Source organism: Filicampus tigris, chromosome 16 (assembly GCF_054856515.1).
Source record: "Filicampus tigris isolate MCC_2025a chromosome 16, RoL_Ftig_1.0, whole genome shotgun sequence".
NCBI classification, from domain to species: Eukaryota; Metazoa; Chordata; class Actinopteri; order Syngnathiformes; family Syngnathidae; genus Filicampus; species Filicampus tigris.
The window spans coordinates 9,589,905-9,604,718 of record NC_141232.1 but is presented as its reverse complement, the minus strand read 5'-3'; the positions used below and the strand labels follow the sequence as shown (position 1 = coordinate 9,604,718).

The 14,814-nt window shown below is 41.3% G+C and overlaps 3 protein-coding genes and 1 long non-coding RNA gene across 20 annotated transcripts in view; 2 read left to right on the top strand and 2 right to left on the bottom strand.

The window, feature by feature from the left end:
* The window catches only part of LOC147134597 (uncharacterized), a 2,945-nt gene extending 1,507 nt beyond the window's left edge, over positions 1 to 1,438 (bottom strand). For 2 of the 7 annotated variants that reach the window (XM_086054672.1, XM_086054676.1), the window contains exons 1-5: positions 1,280 to 1,381; positions 964 to 979; positions 782 to 879; positions 658 to 702; positions 138 to 319 (exon numbers count right to left, since the gene is read on the bottom strand). Coding sequence is in view for 1 of the 7 variants with exons in the window: in XM_086054676.1 (XP_085910802.1) it covers positions 254 to 319; positions 658 to 702; positions 782 to 879; positions 964 to 979; positions 1,280 to 1,300 (246 nt within the window). In the remaining 6 variants the exon portion in view is untranslated. Of the gene's footprint in view, positions 1 to 137; positions 320 to 657; positions 703 to 776; positions 880 to 963; positions 1,044 to 1,279 lie in introns of all 7 variants that reach the window. The other 5 variants (XM_086054674.1, XM_086054673.1, XM_086054670.1 and 2 more) reach the window with 5 other exon arrangements.
* The window catches only part of LOC147134596 (uncharacterized), a 13,037-nt gene extending 10,756 nt beyond the window's left edge, over positions 1 to 2,281 (top strand). For all 5 annotated transcript variants that reach the window (XR_015089977.1, XR_015089980.1, XR_015089979.1 and 2 more), the window contains one exon: positions 165 to 2,281. This is a non-coding gene — a long non-coding RNA (uncharacterized LOC147134596). The remainder of the gene's footprint in view (positions 1 to 164) is intronic.
* Positions 2,229 to 14,814, bottom strand: nme4 (NME/NM23 nucleoside diphosphate kinase 4). Of its 6 annotated transcripts, none has more exons than XM_086054666.1 (12): positions 14,649 to 14,814; positions 13,598 to 13,728; positions 13,412 to 13,513; positions 12,872 to 12,984; positions 10,216 to 12,798; positions 9,978 to 10,134; positions 9,791 to 9,892; positions 9,600 to 9,679; positions 8,456 to 8,989; positions 8,320 to 8,389; positions 7,825 to 8,018; positions 2,229 to 2,461 (listed from the first exon to the last, which is right to left on the bottom strand). In XM_086054666.1, exons 1-5 carry the CDS (start codon positions 14,764 to 14,766, stop codon positions 12,678 to 12,680), a joined length of 585 nt encoding a protein of 194 aa, XP_085910792.1. In that variant the 5' UTR covers positions 14,767 to 14,814; the 3' UTR covers positions 2,229 to 2,461; positions 7,825 to 8,018; positions 8,320 to 8,389; positions 8,456 to 8,989; positions 9,600 to 9,679; positions 9,791 to 9,892; positions 9,978 to 10,134; positions 10,216 to 12,677. The 6 variants fall into 6 exon arrangements, with proteins under 6 accessions (XP_085910792.1, XP_085910791.1, XP_085910794.1 ...); XM_086054665.1 differs by having other exon boundaries at positions 8,456 to 9,679; positions 10,216 to 10,267; positions 10,472 to 12,798; XM_086054668.1 differs by having other exon boundaries at positions 8,456 to 9,679; positions 10,216 to 10,267; positions 12,622 to 12,798.
* LOC147134595 (epidermal growth factor receptor kinase substrate 8-like protein 1) lies at positions 4,731 to 12,373 on the top strand. Of its 2 annotated transcripts, none has more exons than XM_086054662.1 (14): positions 4,731 to 4,821; positions 6,165 to 6,282; positions 6,374 to 6,432; positions 7,828 to 7,957; positions 8,307 to 8,395; positions 8,461 to 8,535; positions 8,687 to 8,751; positions 8,832 to 9,011; positions 9,577 to 9,685; positions 9,800 to 9,922; positions 10,004 to 10,127; positions 10,554 to 10,722; positions 10,984 to 11,116; positions 11,548 to 12,373. In XM_086054662.1, exons 2-14 carry the CDS (start codon positions 6,165 to 6,167, stop codon positions 11,617 to 11,619), a joined length of 1,446 nt encoding a protein of 481 aa, XP_085910788.1. In that variant the 5' UTR covers positions 4,731 to 4,821; the 3' UTR covers positions 11,620 to 12,373. The 2 variants fall into 2 exon arrangements, with proteins under 2 accessions (XP_085910788.1, XP_085910786.1); XM_086054660.1 differs by having other exon boundaries at positions 8,603 to 8,751.

The following is a 14,814-nucleotide window of genomic DNA, read 5'->3' as shown; positions in this document are numbered from 1 at the left end:
CACCCGATTCAAATCAGTAAGCTTTTTAGGAGACTGATTTCAATCAGGTGTGTTGCAGCAGGGAGAAAACATTCAGGAACAGGTTTGAGATTCCTGCCTGCAACTTTCGCAAAACTGCAGAGGAAAACAATGCTCACTTGATACACCGCCATCTTGTTTCACAGCTCTCAATGAAGCTCTGGCATGACTGCAAAAAGAGGGGGAGGACAAACTAAAAGCAGACGTTTGGATGGGCCGCTGCTGGAAAGTCACATCAGGTCTCCTGACCCTCCTTCAGTTGCATCCAGAATCTTGGCTGGTGCTTCTTCCTGGAGTGATACTGCAGCAAACGAAGTTGACAGTGATCGAAGTGTTGCCATTGAGTGCATGTTCCCACCTCACCCAGGTGTCAATTCCAGGTCCAAAAAGTAAAACCCCTGCCGCAGTTTAGCTATAGCCGCAGGTGCTTCCATTCAATTGGCAGGTAAAAGAGTTCCCCAGAAGCTGGTTGAGTAGAAGCACCTGTGACACAAGTCAAACTGTGGCTTCGTTTTTACTTACTGGACTTGGATTTGACACACCTGTGCTGATTGCTAAAGATCACAGGATGTCCCCTGGTCAGCACATGCTGAAATAATTAGTCAAACATTTGTACATGTATGAGAACGTGTGTTTTACCAGTGAGGAGAGCAGAGCTGGACACCTCTTCAACAGCATGGTGGCCTGAAAGACAAACGTAAGGAATGTAAGCATTCCACTTTAAAATGCTCAGCCTGACAAGCTAATGGCTTAGCAACCTGACATTTGGTAGAAATGCAAAAGTCTCATGACGCCATGTCCCAAAAAGACAGGAAGTCAGCCATTTAAGGATCATTTGGGCCGTTCTGTTGAAGATGCAGCCTGTGGACAGAAATGAGACGGTTAACACGCATGCATGAAAATATACTTGCAATTGATGTATTCATTGAAGTTTTGTCTACTTACCGTCGGCAAAACGGCACTTTCGTCCAGATGCTGGAAAAGATTTGAGCAAACGCGTCGTTAGTCATCGTCACACAAAGTAGCTGCATTATTGTTGAATAAACATCAACCAAGCCATGAATAAATATTGTAATTGCGTTCATCCGTTTGTCGGCATGTAGTTGCAAAAACGCGTTTTGGTGCAATTTATAGTCGTAGGAAGCGTTAATTACCAACGCTAGAGCAAACGCTTTAGCTTGCCATGTTAGCAAGGCGCGAGCACGCCTAAAGTGCTACTTTAGCTCAAAGTGAGCAAAAGCAGTGAGTTTTGAGCACTCACCTTATCAAAGTTTTCGGTCATCTTGTCGAGGAGATGTGTGCGACGCAGCAGGTGGACGAGAACGACCGGAGGCTGCCAAGAGCTGAGGAAGAATGACTGAATGTCTCCTTTTCCCCGACTTAAATAGGTTTCCGGTGATGACGTCACATCCAGAGGAAAAAAAAAAAAAAAACTTATTTAACACAGAAAGTTAAGTGGTCACCACTAGTAAAGAAATTGTTTTGCATTGAAAGTGCGGGAGGGAAATAATAGAAGCATTGTCATAAATGCTTGCTCGGGTTCGAACCCGGGTTGTCTGCGTTTGATGTAACAGTATTTTCCCCTTGACTACCACTCGGTTGCCGTCATCGGCTTTCTTAGTAGTACATATCACATATGGTGACGCAGTGAAAAGCAAATGTGTACATCAATGGACATATATAACCAATCGAAACTCCTTGGAAGATCAGACATGGTCGAATGGTTAATGTTACAGTTTGGTCTTTGGGAGACCCGGGTTCGACTCTTGCTTTGTTCACAGTTTAATTAGTGAATGGAGCAAAGAGTAAGGATCGAACCCGGATCGTCTGAACACCACGCTACTTCTTATACCACTCGGCCATGTTGACGGGAAAAATTCGAGTTTTTGTTGTGTATTTACTGGATCATTATCAACAGTTGGACTGCAGACTTGGAAACAGCCACCTATCCAGCCATTATCCGAGCCGCTTATCCTCAGTTACATGAAAAAAGAAAATGTAATTGGGGAGAGGGTTGGCATCCCTCGTCAAGTGGTCACTTGCACCGCTAACATTCCACGTGGACTCTGTGATGACACTCAAACCTGACAAATAACCCCCCCCGCCCCCAACTGTCTACTACCACTAACTTCATGATGTCATCCATCAGGAGAGAGTTTGCAAAGTCACCTTGGTTTGAAATTGAAGACGAACATGACAAAGAGGCAGTGTAGTTTGTTACGTTGCTTTATTGGTGATCGTGAATAAAGTGCTTGAATAAAAGACACAAGTGTCTTCTTGTCTACTTCAGTCACAGTCCCAAATGTTTAGTTCGTGTTTTTGTTTCAAGATGCATTGTCGAAAAAGACAACTCTGCTGGGAGGTTGAGAAGCGTCCCGTCTCGTCTCGTTGGTTGGGGGGAGTGGGTGGGTCGCTACTGGTCCGACAGATCTGTAGCCTTAACCTGCAACACATAACGAAACACGATGAAATCAAAGTATTACGTGTCATCGGGAGTACACATGGTATTTTTTCTCCCCCAAAACGCCTTACTATATTTAATCGCATTTTTCCCCCCAAAAACGCCTTACTATACATGGTCGTTTTCCCCCCAAAGACACCTTACTATACATGATAATCCCCCCCCCCTCCCCCAAACGCCTCACTATAAATAGTCGTTTTTTCCTCCCAAAAATGCCTTACTATATATGGTCGTTTTCCCCCCAAAACGTCTTACTATGAATGGTTGGTTTTTTTCCCCAAAAAACGCCTTACTTTACACTTGTGTGTTTTATTCAAGCACATGGTCGTTTCCCCCCCCCCCCAAAACGCCTTACTATATACATGGTCGTTTTTATCCCCAAAAACGCCTTATTCTACACGGTCGTTTTTTCACCCCCCAAAACACCTTACTAAGCATGGTCATTTTTAGCCCCAAAAACGCCTTACTATAGATGGTCTTTTTTTCATCTAAAACGCCTTACTATACATGGTCGTTTAAAAAAAAAAAAAAAAAAAAAAAGCCTTACGATATACATTTTTCCCCAAAAACGTTGAAAACAAGTCAACACTATATTTTTCCGAGTGCTTAAGTGTCCGCAGTTTAGAGCCGAAGACACATTCACCAGTGGAGTATCGTGGCAACAATTGGCAATATACAGTAGTGTTAAAATTTTCTACTTAATTCCCATCATAAATTAAGTTCGAGTATAGCAGAACTAATGAACAAACATTCGTATGATGAAGTTATATACTTTATACGTTTATTTTTACAGCAATTGTTTCTGAATAGAAAATATATCATTAAATTAGCAACTTTTCATGGCCACTTGTAAAACCATGCACCACAGAAATTAACTAAAACTCACGTGTACTACTTATTTGTCTGAGTCACTTACTTGTGGCCCAGGTTTGCTCGTCATGTTATAATTGGCGACATAACTGCTCTGAAATCACCTTCAGGCTGTCGTGTTCTATGTTTTGTCGCGTGTGTGCATGGCCAGACTGGTATTGCTAGGAACGCTAACGTTGAATTAACTATTGAATGACAGCAGTGACATATTTGCCAAAGGGAAGATCTTGTAAAATGTTACATTTATATTCTGAGTGGCATATAGAACCGGTTTATCAACAACAACAAAAAAATGTTTGGTGTCATGACGTAAGATTTTTTCAGGGGAAAATGCTTTTCTTTTCGTATTAGAATAAAGTGTAATTGCACATCCACTACAGTAGGTGGCAGTGGTGCTCATAGTTATAAGGTGTTCTTTATTTATTTTTTGTTTGCCTTAATGTTAACAAGGGGGCAATGTTATGCAGTGGTCTACTTATAACAATTTTATAGACAAATGATACTATTTCTAGTCACGACAGAGAGTTGGGGAGGCGCGACATGTTTGCTTCTTCTTGGAAGTGTAAGAGAAAATAACTGAGAAGCACTGCGCTAAAATGCAAAAATTATTTATTTCTAGGTCTTTGCAACGCCACAAAATAGGGTACAGCAGGGGGCACCAAACTTGTTGAAACTGAGAGCTACTTCTTGGGTATCGATTAATGCGAAGTTTGATACACGTCTGAAATAATACATTTGCTCGAATTACCATTGATAATGTTATTATTATTAATTCAGGATTCCTCGCAATAATTAAGAAACAGATAAATAGCAAGACGCAACACTTTATCTTTTTAAATCTCCGTCAGTGTTTACATTTTCGAATGATCAGTTCTACAACATTCCTTGGAAATCACACACATCACTGGTGAGCTATTTTTAGAACAGGCCTGAGGGATACTCATGTCGTCCTCAGTGGGGCGTCTGGTTCCAATCGGCACCACGGTTGTGACACCTGGGTTACAAGTCTGTTTATAACCAAGGGCTGATATTAAAATTAAACAACATTGAAATGGTACTATGAAAAGCAGCACTAAGTGATATTAAATATTAATATATTAAATACAATATTTCAATGTCAGGCTCACAGTCATGTTTAAAAAAAAAAGACATATAATGTCATATGTTATGTAGACAAAATTTCAAGTAGGTGAATGTGGGATGTTTGAGTTGATAAATATACCGTCATTAACATTGAAATAATATTGGCGCAGGTGTGCCAGAATTTTGCCCAACCTTTGCAGGTGGTCATCAGGCAATAAGGGGGGGGGAGGAAGAGTGAAAGCGGGACGGATTAAAGTCAGACTCGTTTTTCTCGTTTCTGCATTTCTGGAGTAGGTGGGACGTGCTCGTGTAAACAGCTTCAGCTCAGTGAGCGCCACTACTGTTGTCTTCTGTGGCTTGGACTTAAAACACGCAGACCGCAACAAAGGGTACAGTAATGCGTCAATAATACATGCGCTAATTCTTTGCAAATAATACGTGTGTGTGGGTGTGCCCCAAGTGTGATGAGTGAGATTGGCTGAAATGTTTTTGTCAGTTTCACTTTCATCATTAGAATATGTGTGACTAATCACTGCCTGATATGCTTTGACTGTTCATGTTCACCTTGAGGGATTTTTTTCTTCATTTTGTAAGAAAAAGGTTATGAGGATGAAATTAAGTCGGCATCATTCCACGATAGTCGTCTCGTGTCGCACTGAATTTGTAGAGGAACTTTCTGGAGGATTGTGTCATCCACATTCCACGCAGCCAGTGTCGGTGGTTTTTCCTGTAGAGTGTACCTGTCACTTCCGAGCATCCAGATTCGAAAGTGTGCTCTTTAAATTCTCAGCATTCTTCCGGGCTTCCTCAGCACCGTAATAATTCTAGTTATATAATAATAGTTTTTAAAGATACCTGCCATTGTTGGAACAATGTAACAACCTGTACTTGAGTCGATTTTTCAGGTGTCTGTACTTGAGTCTATATTATATACTTCTACTTTTTATCACAGTTTTTCACAGTATCTGTACTAGGGCTGTCAAAATTAAAGCATTAACTATGGAGATTAATTTAAATGTCATATGCACTAAAAAGATTAACTCAGTTAACTCAGTTTTATTGACTTCCTGTTGCAGCTGACCTGTGCTCACTGTGCAGACAAACTTAGAGGAGAGTCACTGTCGAAAGACAGACTTTTACGTAGTTTTTAATTAAAAAAGATGCTCGATGGCTCATTTGAGAAATCCTAAATAATTTGCACACTTCGCAAAGCCAAGCTCAAATACCATATTAATTGTACGTCTTTGGTGTATCGTGTATCGACTGTTGTATTTTTACAGGAAAAGAATCATATTCAAGAATCAAAGAAAGCTATTAGAACAGTCTATAAATCTCAAAACTAAATATCGGTTCCAAGCTTTGTAAAAAATTATAGTTGAAAAATACGATTAATTGCGATCAATTGTGGAAAATTTTGCGAAACATTTTTAATCACTTGACAGCACTAATCTGTACATAATTCTACTTGAAGGGGGGAGTTTGCAATAATAAAAAAAACAATCATTTTTGTCATAATGCTAAAGTGACTTAGTGCGTAGTAGTGTGTGATAAATACGATCTGTGATGTCTCTGGTCCCCTCTTGTGCTTCTAATCTAATCTAAATGTAAATCTCTTCTAAGAGCCCCACCGCCACACCCGCAGGTGGATGGCTGGGAGCACCGCCCCGTTGAAACCCCCCTTTTGCACACTCGGATGTGACATACTGTATGTATCTCTGATTTGACTTAACAGATGTCGGCACGACCTCCTCCGGTGATGCCTCGAAAGCCTTCAGGTGTCCGAGTCATGCCCGCCCCCAAACAGCACGTTGCCTTGGGCGAGCTCCCTGAAAGCCCTGATTTCAGTAAAGGTATCCTGGACTCAACTCTTAAATAAATGTTTGCATTTTTTGTGTGTGTGTGTTTGACTGAACTAACTAAAAGATGATATTCTGTGCTTAGAGAATGATGTCAAAATAGAGTCCAACTCTCCATCTCAACTGAATGAAGAGAGAGAAGTGGTAAGTGCTTCATTTAATTTCATTTATCTCACGTAATTAAGATGAAACTGTTAAAGGGAAAGTCCCCAACCCCCCAAAATGATTTGCAATATGTTCTATGCTTAACTCTTATCCCACAAACACAATATTAATCAGAATGCAATGTTTCAACTAGCGAGTAAAAGGAATTTTACGGGTTGACTTTAAGCAATGAAATCCACCCGTTTGTGTCCATCTCAGGGGGCGGCCATTTTAGCTGTCGACTGAAAATGACATCACAATTGCTCAGGGTGTCCGGTAGCAACCAATCACGGCTCAGCTTCAGGAATGAAGTGAGCCGTGATCAGTTGTTGCCTGAGTCTTGAGCAACTGAGGCGTCATTTTCAATTGACAGAAAGTGGCAAAATGGCCGCCCCCTGAGATGGCTAAAAACGGCTTAACTCATATTCCACAAACACAATATTAATAATCAGAGTGCCGTGTTTAGACTAGTGGAGGTGCATAGAACATATTATAGAAAATGTGGGGGCTGGTTTCCTCTTTAATGAAGTAAATAGCCAATATATGTTGACATTTTATGAGAAATAGAATAAAGTTCATTTTAATGTGATTTACTTTTGACATTTTGATTCATATTGTGACACTTATGCAGCGGTAAATTGAATTACTGAAAAAAAAAACCCTACATGCAGATGACACCAATGTACACAGCGTTTTTGTCTTTGTGGGGAGACTTGTTTGACATGTAGTGCAACTATTGCAAAATTGCTGTGTTTTGTAATTCATCCGTTTAATTAATAGCATAGCTCAGGTGTGTCAAGCTTGTTTCATTGCGTGCCAAATTGTAGTTGACCTCAGGTCATGGATTTCAACGGTGAAACCACACAACCACACAATTGTTCTAGTATTGCTATTAAAAAAACAAAAAAAAAACCAATAATAATGGCATTTAGTAATTGCCGTGACTGAAGAGATCTGTTTGAAGGCCACTTAAAAAAAAGAAAGAAAAAAAAGCATTTTGCTAGCCACGACATCTTGCTAGCCAGAACCAGAGTTGCACTCTGTTTGTTTACGGGAATCGTAATAATTGCCTCACCATATTACATAATTTCCTCCGCATTTGCTTATTAATTTTATGGCTGGTTTTGGACAGAAGTCAAAGAAAAATGGTCACAAGCTTTCATGGCCATGAGTTTGAAACCATGTGCCACAGCTACTGAAGTTAAGAAACTAGTGTCAGCCCCTTAAACTTAAATGGTCTCAATACGTAATATTCTATTTTCTGTTCTTGGGTTGAACCGGGGGAAATGTTGTGTCACGGTGCCCGTCATATTGCATGAGAAAATAACCTGCGGAGGAGGAGTAACAGAGCGACCTACTACAAGCCGATCTCCCCCTTTGTCAAATCCTCACCAGGAGATTCTGAACCACTGCTTCGATGACATCGAGCGGTTCATGTTGCGTTTGCAGCAGACGGCCGAGGCCCAGAGCATCCTCAATCAGAGGACCAAAAGAAGCAGGAAGAGCAAGAAGCAGAGCCAAGATGGTAGTGAGCACACATTTACCTGCTGCTGAATGAGCGCTGCTGTTGGAGCTTTCATTGCCACCTACAATACAGTCGTTTGGAAGGTTGCAGAATGGAGAGGAATTATTATTATTATTATTATTATTATAATTGTTTTTTTTTTTTACACGTTCAGATTCAGACGTTTGCAAATCAAACGTGCAAGACAAGAGTTCTGCTCGGAAATAATCATACACTACTTATTGAAAAATGTTTGAAGAGTGTATATTATACATTATTTGAATTGGGGCGCATTCATTTGATTGGTTTACATTATGTGTGTGTGTGTGTACATATTGGCATGAAATTGTTCATACTTGCGATTGTGCAGATGACTTGCTTACCATGAAAGCGCTTCCTCCATCAGAGGACGAATTTGTGGACCTCTTCCAGAAAATCAAGTACTCCTTCAGTCTGCTGGTGAGATGAGACTACTCAGATGACTCCAATTTTTCACTCCTGTGACTATTTCCTGCTCACTTCAGGATCGCGTCAAGTCAGCCATAGCCCAACCCAGCGCACCGGAGTTGCTGCATCACATCTTTTTCCCACTCCAACTGGTGAGTCGCCCTCACGTTTTGGACGATGGGCTCGTCTCTTGCTGACTTACCGCTGCCACCGTCGCAGATGGTGCAAACCACATGCGGGCCACAATTGGCTGGGTCAGTGGTCAGTCCAGCACTGACCACTGGTGCTGTTTGGCTGCTTCAGGAGCATCTGACTGAGGAGGAAAAACAGCTCTGGACTGAGTTAGGCCCCAACTGGACTTCCCCGTGGTGGGTGTTTCTCCCCCCCCCCCCCGTTTCCAATTGTGTTAGACGTCTCCAACAAATCCTAATATCACCACTCGATTCAGTTCCCAGCTCGGGGTATCCGTCCCTCCTTACTCGCCCGTCTTCCTGGACGGATGGCGGCCGCAGGCGTTCCACTCCTCTGGTTTGCCTTTGGAAGATCCTGTTGAGTCGCAGCACAAACAAGATGCTAACGCGCGGAGTGAACACGCAGTGGGAAGCCCTGTTGACGAGACAGATGAAGTGTGAGTGGAGTGGGCAAAGTGCAATACTTATCAAGTTTTTTTTGTATAGCGCCAGCTCACAACAGATGTTAACTCAAAGCACTTTACACATCAAATATGGACCATAAGCACAATTGTTTTCCAATTTTTGGCATGAAGTGTTTGGTAACAATGTGAAAGGAGATCGCCCGGAGGCCATTCTCTTGGCAAAAAAAGAAAGTTCTGGTCAGACTTTGCAAACACAGTAATAGAGATAGACCGATGTGCTTTTTTCAGAGCCGATACCGATTATAAGTAGTCAAGGATGCCAATAACTGATATTTGGAGCCGGTATTAATTTTCAGTAAAAAGGACAATTGTTTTGTCTTTGTTTTGATTTCCACAGTTTTAAATTGATTTATTATCGGCCAGCAGAGTTTTAAAAAAGGACGATGCCGATTCGATATTCGTCCAAAAGCCAAATATCGGTGCAGATAATCGGTCTATCCCTACACAGTAATTAGAATTTCATTTTTTGGTCCATGCACCACCCCACCACTTAGCTTTGGGCAAATCTGTACTGATGTCACTGTAAATATCATTTCAGAGAGGGAAATGGACTTCCGCCACCTGGGGAGCGACATTACTGCTGCACCTATGACTTTGTTGCAAGAAACAGCAGTGAGCTCTCGGTTCTGCAAGGAGAAACACTGGAGGTACACATGCACACGCACAATTAAAGAGTTTCATGTGTATATCTGTTCCTTTAAAATATACGGAGTCTTAAAATATGATTTACTGCAATTTAATTTGCAATTTACTCGTTTCAGGTCATCGAGTCATCAAAGAGATGGTGGAAGTGTCGCAACCGCTTTGACCAGATAGGATTTGTTCCATATAATATCTTGGAACCGCTGTCAGCTCTAAACAACAACAGCGGAGAAAAAACAGTGGTGTGCCCTCATTTTAGAGTCTATATTGATTCTGCCAAAATTCCTCGCAACTTGCCTTATTGCTTCTTTTCTGCTCTCTAGATGTCACCCATTTCATACGCTCCCTTGAGTCCGGTTGGCACTTGTCCAACTGCGATGAGCCCAACACCAAGACCTCAGAGCATGGTGTTGCCGTCCACAATATACGGCGACAATGGAGATCGAGGTACCACCTTCAGGCGAACAAATATCGTTGATGTTATAACCCTAAGCATATTTCAACATATGTACACAGAGAATAGAACAATACTCACAAGCATATATTCTTTATCCTCTGTGAAGAATGACCAATATTACTGCAGCTTCCTGAGGGGAGACCACGTATCGCCACGTCTGTATTATACTACCCCCAGGTGGCCAAGGAGCAACACAATATCCATTGAAGTTTAAAAAAAAAATGCAGAAAAAAACTAATTCTGTATAAGGATCATTATTGTACGTTTTACAATATAGTATTGGCTTTTTTCTTCTTCTTAAAAAACAACATTACTTGGCTTGAGCAGGTCATACCTACTCTCGCCATACTTGTTTGTACGGCATGTGCACGGCTGCATGCAAATGATTTTGCACGTGGCTCCGTGTGTTTGTGCAGTACTGATAATGAACGACGAGCTTCTCCAACGAATGGCGCAGAAAAGAATCTCCGGCAGCCGCCCTCCTCTTTTGACGTCACGCTCCGTGGAACCATCGTTTACATTGAACTACCACTCTCCGGCGTCCGAGGTGGAGGCCTGGCTCGTAGCAAAGGGCTTCAGTCAGCAGTAAGCGAATGTCACTCTTTTACACTGCATTAGACCTCTTTACAAGAGTGAAAAATAAAATGTTACCATTAGTATGGCTGGCAAATTCTTCTTTCCCCGGCATAGGGTTAAAGAGCACTACACTGCCCTCTAGTGTCAGAATGTAGTCTCAACAAACACTCAATCTGAGCGGAGTTGGACACAAACAGCTGACAAATAGGAATGGGGGGGAAAGTGAACAGAAACCAATTTAGAGTTTGCTTCTCCTTCCTCGTCTTTTAGGACGGTCCAGAGTCTTGGCGTTTTAACTGGAGCACAGCTCTTCTCCCTGAACAAGAGGGAACTCTGTGAAGTGTCTCAAGATGAAGGGGGTCGAGTGTACAGTCATATTATGATGCAGAAGGTCATTCTTGAGGTTGGTCAATTTGTTGTTATGGACAATGTCCGTGTGCATGTGTTTGTCTGTATGAATTTATTGTGTTGATGCAGTTACCTTTGTGGCCAAAATAAGTCAACTTTGTCGACAGTGTGTATGTTTAAACTTTTATGTCACCCCAAATTGTAGGCCACTTGCAAATGTCCCCATTACCTTTTAGGCAAGTGGGGTTAAAGTCTTGTCTTTAACCTCTGGGGAATTGTGTGTGCGAATGTGGATGGTTTTTTTTCGTGTGCATGCGCGTACTAGTGCAGTACTCTGTATGTTTACAAAGTCCGTTTGTTTGCCCAACCTTGACTCGTGTATTTTGGCCCAATTGTTACTGACCTACTTACAGTGACACCAAGTATTCCAATTTAAAATGCTTAACAATTATGAACTAATCCCTGTCTTCGATGTCCCTACCTCAGGATGTGCAAAAGCACTCAGAATTGGAGAAGGCGATGGAAAGGCAGAAGCTGAAGATTGGCATGAGTGAATGATACAGCGTACAGTCGATCAAGTGGACTTTATGCTTAGGCAAAACGTACATGCGAATCATTTATTTTATGCACAGCTCATCTGTCAAGTGGCTCTACTGCAGATTGACAAACCTGTTTTTTTTAATGTTCTCAAGTACTTCTGTTCCTCTAATGTGCAAGCAAAAGCAAAAAAAAAAAAAAAAAAAAAGATATTACAAGAATAGACTGAGATAGTTTGTCAGAGCGACAAAGCCATGTAATATGTATTCTGGATTTTTGAAGGCAAACCAGCAGATGACTGTCGACTTTTTACTGCAACCTGACTGTTGCATCATCTTTAAACTGAAAATAAACTCAATGCTGTTGTCATTATTTATATTATAATTGCTGGAATTACAGTATTTTAGCACAAAGTAATTTTAGTGTTTCACAAAGCGTCGTACAAAAAACAAAAACATGGCTGATTTGAAAAACAATTATTTTTAAGGCATAATACAGTATTTATTAAAATATGCAAAACCTGAGTTATTCCAAGACAGACATAATACATTAAAAGATTTTTTTTTTTTTTTTTTTACTGGAAGCACCAGATTTTTTTCAAGTTACTGTAAATTTCAATCATTGACATTATACTTAACAAAATATCATTTTAGTTCACTACTTAACATTTTAAAAGGCCTCTGCCCTCCACTTGTATGCTGATCCCGCTAATGGCTTAATTAATTTCTTTGCAGTGGTTATAATAAAATTGAAGGAAATTCCTTCACTTTATAGATCCTGAGCTTTTCATTTCTGCATTAGGTTGGAAATATTTCATACTGTATTAGTCGCAAAATTGCTTTGATCTATCACCTGATTGCGGATCACTGAGTATATCCAACAAAACCCATTCCAGCAGTAACACAAAAGCGAAATGCACTTAAGCTGATGTTAAATTTAAAAAAAACAACCTTTTTTTTGTTTGAACAAACACATTTCCTGAGGTGACTCTTATGTAAATACTGTACATCCTTTTCTAGGGACCTTTAAAGGAGCGGCACCAACAGCAAGAGAAGAGGTAGCATCACTTTTAGGCGTCTTTAGTTCTCGCAGGTTAACGTCTGGTCCCAGCAGTCCCACTTGACAAGCTCCTTTCCCTGGAACCAGAGCTGAATCTCCCTTTGCGCTCCCTCCAAGGAGTCACTGGCATGGACCACATTCCTTCGCAACGTAAAATATGATTAATATGCCACTAATGAGTTGACACAACCAAATATGACTCTGATTATATTACCTGCTGACATGAAGGCTGAAATCTCCTCTGACGGTGCCTGCTGGGGCCGCAGCAGGGTTGGTGGGTCCCACCATCGCACGCGATGACTGGACCACATTGTGCCCTTCCCACACCTAAACAGGTAGTTCAGGCCAAAATAACGGACACTTCAGAATTATTGACAATTTGAGTTAAAACGTATTTTTTGTTTGGAATTGAAATAACGTCAAAAAAAAATTGTGAGGCATTCAGATGTTGATGTTTCAATCAATACATTCCTTTCTTTTTAAAATCATTTTTACAGTGTCACAAAATTATTCACATCTAAGTGCTGTATCGTTAATTAGGATGCGCACACTAAAACCGCGATTCTGAAAGTGTGATACGAGTACCAGTAGTGGCATGCAAGCGCCCTCTAGTGGTAAGTAACAGTATCACTGAATTAATTGAAGAAAGTCAGCTGAGAATAGACCTAAACAATGCTAATTTCGGCGCCAAATTGTACATTGCATTCTGATATGATTATCCCATTGATCAAAACGAACGTCACCAGGCTCTCACCATGACAACCACAGGACCCGAGGTCATGTACTCCACTAGACTGGAATAGAAGGGCTTCTGCGTCAGTTGACAGTAGTGTTGGGACAGGAGCTCCTCGGGAACCTTCTCAACACAATGAAACCACATACCGCACATACTTGGATATGGCACAAATACCGCTTAACACACGTGCAGTGGAATATGTACCTGCAGCATTTTCAGGCCCACCAGCTTGAAGCCCCTCTGCTCAAAGCGCCGGATGATCTGTCCCACGAGACGACGCTGGACGCCGTCTGGTTTGACAGCAATCAGAGTCCGCTCCTTCACATCGGGCAAGCCTGTTAGAACATAAGTATTGCATAAACGCATCACTTTTTTTTTTTTTTGTTTGTTAAATTTGATTGCATTTTCTGGGGTTTTCGTTCCATTAGTTTGGACAGGTCGTACAAAGTTTATGTGAGGCTTTGTCTTCCTCAAGTATGGATTTCAGATTACATTGTCAAACGTCACCATATAAGCATGCACCTGTCGGTCTTTGAAAGGTTATGAGGAAATCTCAAAAGACTAAAAACTTTATAAAAATAATTATACACATCAAACTTAAGGAACAAAAGTCATACAGAGGTTAGAGTGCCTTGACAAAGGTGCGAGAATGGCCTATTCTGTACCCAATGCAGCAAAAAAAAAAAATTACACTTTCCTTTTTCTCTGAAGCATTGATAAGATTACTCACCCATTGGATGTCAGATGACACATTTGGATACAGTCCAGTAGTTTATAATCATACAGATAAGGATATTCTTGGCGTTGAATAAAAAATGACACAGAACATAATTGTTCACGGAAAACGTAAGTATTAAGGGTTAAAACAAACAAACTTCCCGTGTTTGGTTGTAAACTGGTGTCCACACTAACGGGCGGCTGCGTGCTGCCAATTAAACATAGGCCTACATGTGACCCACGAAAAGAACACCACACAACAATGCACCTAGTTTTGAGAGTCCTATTGCACTATTCGGATGCAAGTTTACAATGTGAATGGCATTGAAGCACAGACTTTGGATTGATTGAGGGTGAGGGGCTGTTCTTGTGGAAGGAGGAGCAGGAAGATTTGGTGGTGGTCTTATTGCGTTGAGGAGAAGGAACAGGGTATAGGAACCAGAAATAAAAACACCGGTTGCGATGTGTGTCAGGTGCCCGACAGGGGACACTAGAGTTATATTACAAAAATGATGCCTTGAAAAGAAAACGCACTTACTCGAGTTGTTCCTGAAGCCGGCCAGCCGCACAGCGGGGAGGCGAGGAATCAGATTTTGGGAGATTTGCCTGCTCCACGGAGAAAACAGTGGGAGGAACATAACGCGCTGCAACAACATGGTCGTACGTTCGAGTCAGCTGCCGCCACTGACAGACTGTCAATTTAA